This window comes from Apis dorsata, unplaced genomic scaffold (genome assembly GCF_000469605.1).
Source record: "Apis dorsata unplaced genomic scaffold, Apis dorsata 1.3 scaffold_563, whole genome shotgun sequence".
NCBI lineage: Eukaryota > Metazoa > Arthropoda > Insecta > Hymenoptera > Apidae > Apis > Apis dorsata.
The window spans coordinates 51,468-60,625 of NW_006263775.1; the positions used below are offsets into that span (position 1 = coordinate 51,468).

The following is a 9,158-nucleotide window of genomic DNA, read 5'->3' on the forward strand; positions in this document are numbered from 1 at the left end:
ATCGAAGTATCGCGTTTATTAAAGAATAATTACACGCTCGATGACTAATATCGTGTGTCGAATAGGAAGAACGTAGTAAAACTTATATGTGTACGCGTGTTTGCAAATTGTAATGTATGCACGTATGTTTACGTATGTAGGTATGCATGTACGTATGTGCCATATTGCGTGTGTATATGTGTGTGCGTATGTTCCTCTCGAGGTTCTTTTTTTAATCTTTTTATTTTTTATTTATTTATTTATTTTTTTTTTTCAAATATAAGTAGTTGAGCTGTAATTGAACAAGTTCTGAACAAAGCCGCGTGAAGGGTCGATCAAAAACGCAGATCGCCGAAATGCAATTAGATTCACACCATACCCGTACGTACACGCATTCACTCCTTCTTCGCTCTACGGGCTGCATATGCAAATTTCTCCTATTAGTCTTCTAGTAATTTAGTATTAATTAGTTACACAATTAATTTATTTAATTCGCTTGTAATTAATTATCTAGTCGTTAAATCTGTTTCTCGTGAATCCGCGTACACTTGTCCGTGTATGTATTAATGTTCGTCCATTTACGTTGTAAAGTGTAACTTTTGTATAATTTATATATATGTAAATATATATATATATATATATGTATATTATATGTTGCGTGTATTTGCGTTTTCATGTAAGCGTCTACGCGTGTATTCAGTGTCACTGTGTGTATGTGTGTACGTGTACTAGACTTTTGTAACTTTATTTTTATTTTTATTTTTATTTTTTTTTAAATTATTTTCCTTTAATGCGAGACGGTGTTTAGTATTATTTCATATAGATTTGGTAGACTATCTATTTACTTGAGTTTACGTGTTATAAATATCGTATAGTAAACCGCGTTTCTGTTACTTCGTCATTCGATTATGCGCTTTGTACGAGGGTGCAATGCGAACCGAGTGATATTATTACAATTTGATGTGTGTACATGTGTTTTGTCGTTTGTGTCGAACGTAAAATCATCACGTTTTTTTTTCCTTTGATTTTTTCCGGAATCTAACGCCGTGTCTAAGACGTGTTCGTTCTGTTCGTCGTGCCGAAACTCTGTGCCAAAAAGCAACAACGAGATTCATTATTATTATTATTATTATTATACGATATTCCAGTCGATGCTCTTTGATTTCGCTCGAGAACGGAATGAGAAACGATACAACAACGACGAGATTCGACGTCCTAGATTCGGCGAGAGAAAGAAATGAAACTGCAGCACGGGAAAGTTTCTGAAGAAAACCGAAAATCCTCGAGTCAAGAGAGAGAGAGAGAAAAAGAAAGAGAGAGATAAAGATAGAAAGAGGGGGAAAGAGAAAGAGAGAGAGAAGAAAAAAGTAAAAGAAAATATGGCCAAGGAAGAACAGCGCTCGCGCATATACATGTTACGTACGAAGGTTCATCTCGAGTCTCACGGTCATAGATGAACCTTCCGTTGAGAGATGTTGGAAGTACTAGACGAAATCGGCGAAGTTTCTCTACTGCTTAAAAGTTACAGGTAAACGACTAGCCGTTACGATAATCCGTATATTTCCTTCTCGAACTCGAATAAAGATTGACTATTTACGGTGGGATACGGAGACGGCGGACTATCGAACAGCGTCTGTCGAGTCTAGTGTTTTTCTTTTTTTTTCTTTTTTTCCTTTTTTTTTTTCTTTTCATTTCGTGTAAATAGTTATAAGAGAATACGATAGGGAGCAATTATTATTAGGTTACGGATAGTCGATTGACAGATTTTTATCATTTTTTTTCTTTTTTTTTTTTTTTCAAGAACGGTACAAGCGTGTCCACTCGGTCAACATTCACGAACAGTTCGAACGACCGTTCCTCATTATGATCCTCATCGATAGTTTGATCCTCGAAAAGAGCAAATCTTAGAGTGTTGCTTCTTTTCGATTCATCCTTTCTTTTTTTTTTTTCTTTTTTTTTTTTTCGCATCGTTTACCATTGTTATCGCTTGCGTACAGACCGTACAAGACTGACGAAACTAGCGATAAATTCGTGTACGCGCGCTAAAAAAACGTGGCGCGAGGAATGTATTGGAGGAAAAATGCAAGAAACGAGATTACGGGATGGAGAGAGAGAAAGAGAGAAAGAGAAAGAGAGATAGAGAGAGAAAGAGAGAGACAAGATGGAGAGGAAAATGAAATAGAGAAGCGGAAGAACGCGCGAAGAGGGTGAGAGAGAAAACTGCGGGATCGAGAGTGTATAATTATAATTCGCGGGGAAATGAACTCGGTTTTTTTAATTTTAATTACTTAACTCGTTGAACATATTTAACCGAGATGATAGATTATACACGTGGAAATCGTATTGCTTATATTTATCTCGAGGAAGCAGCATTATAGTCCTATGGAGCTTATTAATTAATCGAAATGCCTGTTCTCTCTCTGCCTTTCTTCCTTTTATTATTTTTTTTTTTTTTCTCTTTTTTTGATTGTCGTATTTATACGCCTCGGTGATATAACAGTTTCGTCTCTTCGCCACTCTCCGCTTGATAACAATAACGACGATCGAATAATAATTAGAATAATTGAATAATAATGAAAAAAGTCGATGAACACACGGCCAAAGTCACGCGTTCCAGTCGATATCGTGCTGTTGATCGATCGAAGAATTGACGATAAATTCGTTCGTTCGATTGGTCCGACGTGTTTATACGCGGCTGCCCGCCTCGAAACGGCCACGATACTAATCCCCCACGAACACCGTGAATTGTTAAAGGCGCACGACGCCGAGAAGATTATCGTTGCCGCATTAAAACGATCGCAAACGGACCGGTCGTTCGGTGGATCGCGATTCGATGATCACTGTTTCACGTTCGACGAGCCATTGCAGTTAGTGATCTGCCGAATTGGCGAGGTTCGCTGTCAGTAGACCCAGGACACGGGTACCCATTGGGGTGTCGTGTGTACCCGCTCGATGGCCGCCTCCAATTGCGCGATCGTCTCGTCTATCTCGTTGTTCACGATGGTCAGGTCGAAAAAGTGGCCGTACGCTTGCTTCAGCGAGTCAGACTCTTTCGCCAGTCTTGCCAGGCTTCCGTCGCACTGCAACATTCGTTAAAATGTTCGTTGTTTTTATGTTACTTGTGTATCGTTATATTTGATACAATATATTTACTTGACAAAATTATTGAATGTTATTGGATGGAAAATTAACAATTTTGTAAAGATTCGTGGAGATATTGAGTATTGTAAAGGGCTAAATATCTAGTTGAATGAAAAAAAAAAGAAATCTGAAAAATTCAAAAACATTTATTTTGTAATTAGATTTTTGAATATTCAATTATTCAATTATATTCTTTATGTTTTTTTCATGACGTATCTGTTAAAAATATTGTATTATTTAATATTATAATATTAATTGTATTATTAAACTAATTATTATAAAGTGCCATTATAATATTATTCTGATGTTATAGCACTTTATGGATATTATATTATTTTTATTATAATCTATTTTCAATTTATAATTTTATTCTTTATCTTTCTTCTTTCCTATTTATTCTTTCCAATTCAAAAATTACAAATGTATCTTCTAAATGTATCTCGTTCACTTACTTTCATCCAGTCACCCGAATAATTGTTGGCGAGAAAATTTAAATAATTGAATTAAATGGAAGCGTTGAAGTTTCGTAATCTTGTCAAAAGTCGATTAATCGTTCAATTAGATGATCTTATGACGATAATTAACCCGATTCCTCGGGGAAGATGTTAACGATCGATATTCGTTACTTACATCGGTGATATTTTCGAACACTGGAGCAGCGATGAAAACTACATAAGGCGCAAACTCTGCTGTACGTAACACTTTCAAGGCTTGGGGCTCGACGTCCAATATCGCCACTTTCCCTTCTTCGTGAATTTTCCGGATCGTCTCGAGCTTCGTTCCGTACATTGCGTTCTCGTGTGTACCTGCAAAATGATTTAAAAAATGAAGTTCGTGCGTGAAATGATGAATTGAAATAAGAATATGAATATTTACCATATTCGAGGTATTCATTGGAATGGATATCGTTCATCATTTCATCGTGCGATATGAAATAATAATTGCGACCATTCTCTTCGTCGTTTCGTGGAGGCCTCGTTGTATCTGAAAATAAACTAATTTTAGTACGTGTTCTTAGAGATTTGATCGAATATTAATTTTATTTTAGATTTTAAAGATGGTTTTAAATTAAAAGAAATGTAATGTAGTGAAAACAAACAAATAGAAATAAATTACTGAAATAATTTTTAAGGAAAAGATAAGTACTTCATGAAAAATTGAATGAATAAATAAAATTAATGAATGCAATATTATATTCCAAATAATCTTTAAAAATAGAATAATAAGATTGTTTCTATTTACGTGGAATAGGATAGGCATATTTATCAGGATGCTTCGCGATAATGGTATTTTTTATCTGACGACGACCAACACCATGTGCTCCCAGTAATACTAATGTTTTCCGTTGGAATGCAGGATCTGTAGAAAAAATTATTACAAAAATATTAATAAAAAACAAATAATAATAATCCATTTATTTCACAAGTTAATAAAGTATATATTTCCTTTTATTTTATTCACAATTTACGTTATTTCATTAGCAACTTCAATCAAGTATGTAAATAAATAACTAATAATAATTTAATTATTATAATAATTTTAATAGATGATGTTAGATACTTACAGGGAAGCTTAACGACCTCTTCGTAGGTGACCAGATCCAGCTGGTCAAATACTGCGTTGTGTTTTGCGAGATACTTATCCTTGTACTGTTTCTTTTTCCGGCCAAATATTGAGCAATTCACTGGAAATGTAAAAAATTAGTTAGTCGAATGTTTAATTAAATTAAACTGAGCATCAATCATTTGAAAATCCTGTAAAAGAGTGATTTTTTATTCTTGTACGTTCAATCAATTCTCTGCAGAATTCAGAGCTTATATTTCATCATGAAAAAATAAGAAAGAACGAATGTATTTCAATTTATCAAGCTTATGTTTAATAAAAAGAAAAATTACATTTACTAAAAAATTTTAAATGATAAAAATGATTATTCTTATGAACTGAAATAACAATAAAATATAAATATTCGAATATCTAAATATATGTATTAGTAAAACGAGATGTTATCAGTTTTATTTAATAAATTGGTTTTTTAATTTTAATAAATTCACGGAAAATGAATCAAATAAAATAATTGATCGAACATACAAGATTTCTATAAAATTGATTCAATCCAAATAATTGTCTAGCGATTAAGTAACATTTTTTCCACGAAAAATTATATACTATTTAACTATAGAGAAAATTGGAGGCTGTTTCATAATATGAAATCAAACATATTAAGAGAAAAAAAAGGAATAAAGAATATTATGTATAATTCGATTAGACTTCTTTATTTTAAATCAAAATAATTTAAAAATAATATTATTACATCTAAAATTTGTATATTTCATTTATCCATGTTATTTTCTCATATTATAAAACATTCTATATGATCAAAATAATAGTCCCAACGAGTATACAATATCGACGACAAAATTACTTGATAAACGTTTTGATACGAAAATAAAAAATAGAAGAAGAAATTCGTATCATTTATGCCATTCATATAACGTACGTTCCTTGAAATTCATTAAAAGTGTAACGTGTGGTAGAGGCTGTAATTGAAACACTTAGCAAATCTATATATGTATCTATATGTATATTGCTAATCAGCATCTTCCTTAAATGCTCGAAACAGCATTTTACGCGTAATAGAAGTGAAGAACTACTTCAAGTAAATATCAATCACTGTGTAAGCATATTCTCTCTAATGGTAAAGAGATTTCATTCAATCAGCCAGTTTACATAGATAAGCCATAACCATAAAGAAGGGCGTGGGATTCCCACTGAGATGAGTGTTCCAGCAGGTCACAAGATGAAAAGTTAAGGGTGTAGTTCATTGAATAGTTCGTGTATATTTTTGTATGTATTTGTGTGTGTATGTATGTTTGATATTTTGAAAATCGGAGTCATGATTAAAGCATGATTATGAGATTGAATAATAGACAGTTGAAATATATTAATAATGATATAATTTTATTTAAATATTTACTTTTTCTTAATCGAATCAATAGATAATTTTGTTTTAATAATTACATGAATATTTTTGAAAAATCAGAAAATAAGCCCAATTCTGTTTTTATATGATTCGAATTAATTTTAGTAAAGCTTAAACTCTTAAATTCTTATCTGAAAATTTTAAAAATAATATAAAGAATGTTTAACTTTACATATCTAATATTCTCTAAAAAATAAGATGAAAATCAAGAATAAAAAAATTACATTTTCTATTTTGTTCATTTGGTATCAACAATTATTATTTCATGATTAAAGATAATTTTTAATGATCAATCAAAAAAATATCTTTGCAATGAATATAAGGCAACTCTTTTTTTTAATAGAAATTCTTCAGAAAGAAACATATTTATCATGTAATTCGACTTAAAATTCGATTGAACCTTATTAAAAATTAAAAAAACTTTGAATCACTATAATTCCGAAGATAATAATTTTCGGTTAATGAATGAAAGCTCATTAAAAGCGCGAAACCTTGCCCTTTAAAATGCTTTTTCATTTATTCCAATACGACTTCCAGTTACCGAGATATTATCGTGTAAAGAAAAAGTGATTTTTTAATCATTATGTTAAATCTGATTAAGTCCTAAATTAGGAAAACTTTAAACCGTCATAACTCGGAAAATAATAACTTCCGGTTAACGAATGAAAGCTCATTAGAAGCGCAGAATCTTGCCCTTTAAAACGCTTTTTCATTTATTCCAATACAACTTCCGGTTCTCGAGATATCGTCGTGTAAAGAAAAAAGTAATTTTCGGTGGTTTACTATTTCTATCCTTGTTGTATATTCGGACCTCTTGCTCGCACCTCGTCTCACTGACCTATTCCAAACTCCAGACAAGCGGCAGACGCGATTCCTAGAAAAACGTAGTACGCGATTCTTGGAAAGATATAGTACGCGTTTCCAAGAAAAAATGTCAATGTTTCGTGGCTCCATTAGTAACCGCTTTAAACATTATGGACACTTTGAGTCCTTATATCTCGGCAACGGATTGAGATATCGAGATGAACCAAAAAGTAAGTTCAATGGCATGATTTTCTCTATCTTCTGAGTATATTTTGACGATAAACTTTTTGATTCTTCCTCATAATTTTTATACGAAAAGATCTAAATTATATTTATGAGCGCAATTGTCATAATATAAAATATATAGGAATTTAAATTTATTTAGTTTTGGGATTTTAAGATCATAATTTATCCAATAATACAATGTATGAAGCATATAAATTGCTATATAAATATAGGGTTTGAAATCACTGTACCTTCTATTGTTTCAGTTGTCCTTATTTTTTTGAAAAATGAAAAAAATATTCAAAATAAATAAAAATTAAATGAAGCTTTTTATGTTTTGTTTGAGAGCAACTATTGTTATCGGGTTTTCACGTCTGGTACCATTCTTCTATTCTTTTTTTATATGCAATATATATATATTTTTTTTACACATTTTTTAGAAATCTGTATAAGATATAAAATCATAAAAACTGAATTGGGTATATTAATATTAACTTCAATAGTAACATGTAACATAATAACGTAATAAAATTAACATGTGATAAATTTATTTATAAATAAATTTGTTTAATATTTTATAATTTTTTAATATTTAAAATGAAACTTGTGTAATGGAAATTTATGTTGAAAATCTCAACATAACAATGCTGCGACGATGTGCTTGCGAGTGGTGTCGTGCGAAACAAGCGTAGGTGCGTGAAATGATTAGCGAAAGCATGCATTGAAGCACGCTGCATGAAAGCATGTTCTGTATTACCTAATATAACTCGATGTATATAAAATATAATACTAAAAAAAAACATGAAAATAGAAAAGAAAAATCTACTAGCCTTTTACAAAATTTCATAGAACAAAGAGTGTCCTTATACGTTATCCTATATTTATTAAACAGAAAATATTTTTTTCCATTATTCTTCCTATAATACTTTGTCTCACTAATTTGTAATTTTGAAATGTATATATAAATTTAATACTAATTTGTCCATGTAATTCGTGACGATAAAATGCATTCAGTGAATAATTCATGATACATACGAAATATATATTTAGAATTTTAGTGTTATTATCTTTAATTCATTCGTTCGCCAAGAAAATCGAAGCCATTCTCCTTTCAAGCTTTCAAGTTAATTCTGAATAGTATTTTCATCTCGGTAAAAAAGTGTTTCTCTTCATTCTCAAGTTGATGCGTGTGTTGAAAGCACGGAACGAGTATATATTTTGTATTACATGCGGACTACACGGTTCTACGTGACTCTACGCGTTGTCTACCTGAAGGCAGAGTCATACCTGTCGAACCGTCGCAGCCTTCGGTGTGAGAAGAACATCCTCCTTCTCCTTCAGCATCTAGCCCCGCACAACACAAAATAATAACTGTATCACTGAAGCTAATTATTTCTCTTCAATCTATCATTCTGTCTCGTTTATCACGATTCACGATTCTGCGATCATTTTTTTTTCCCTACCAGTTAAATATCCTCTTAATTATTTCTCTAATCTCTTTTATTATTATCAGTTTATAGTATAATGATAAAACTATGTATATTTCTATTTATATGAAGGGTAAAGGGGAAAATAGGGAATGTTCATTTTTGGTGATTTTATGATATGTAATGTAATTTGTTGGTAGAATATAGAATTGTTGAATAATTATGAAACAAAATTATTCATATTTAGTGGTTTAAGATTTGATATAAGATATTAATATAAGAGATTAATAAAAAAAATCTCGTGCATGTCAAATAATATTAATACTTCTTTTTTTTATTTTATATAAATTACAAGTGCACAATTTTTATTTTTGTAATCTACAGTCTATTATAGTAGTGTCTAGATTGAAAAAAATTTCATGGGATTCGTTGTTCCTTCTCTTTATCCTTTATAATCTCCTCGCGTAAATTATACGATAAATTGTTATAACCACAATGTATTATCGCGAATATAATCAGCTCGAGAAGATGGGCCATTTATATGCAATTTTGTGGAATAAAATGATCGAAAAGAAGTAGGTCAAAATGAAAAAAAAAAAAAA

At 31.0% G+C, this 9,158-nt stretch overlaps 2 protein-coding genes across 14 annotated transcripts in view; one reads left to right on the top strand and one right to left on the bottom strand.

The window, feature by feature from the left end:
* LOC102679755 (apolipoprotein D) overlaps positions 1 to 8,184 on the top strand; it is an 18,711-nt gene extending 10,527 nt beyond the window's left edge. The window contains exon 5 of the mRNA XM_031513040.1: positions 8,168 to 8,184. The gene's annotated coding sequence lies outside the window, so the exon portion shown is untranslated. The remainder of the gene's footprint in view (positions 1 to 8,167) is intronic.
* LOC102678780 (peripheral plasma membrane protein CASK) overlaps positions 1,767 to 9,158 on the bottom strand; it is a 241,295-nt gene continuing 233,903 nt past the window's right edge. For 9 of the 13 annotated variants that reach the window (XM_006620907.2, XM_006620909.2, XM_006620906.2 and 6 more), the window contains 6 exons: positions 8,417 to 8,473; positions 4,685 to 4,804; positions 4,363 to 4,479; positions 3,997 to 4,104; positions 3,751 to 3,926; positions 1,767 to 3,059 (listed from right to left, as the gene is read on the bottom strand). In XM_006620907.2, coding sequence (XP_006620970.1) covers positions 2,880 to 3,059; positions 3,751 to 3,926; positions 3,997 to 4,104; positions 4,363 to 4,479; positions 4,685 to 4,804; positions 8,417 to 8,473 — 758 coding nt within the window. In that variant the 3' untranslated portion in view covers positions 1,767 to 2,879. The remainder of the gene's footprint in view (positions 3,060 to 3,750; positions 3,927 to 3,996; positions 4,105 to 4,362; positions 4,480 to 4,684; positions 4,805 to 8,416; positions 8,474 to 9,158) is intronic. The other 4 variants (XM_006620912.2, XM_006620911.2, XM_006620913.2 and 1 more) reach the window with 1 other exon arrangement.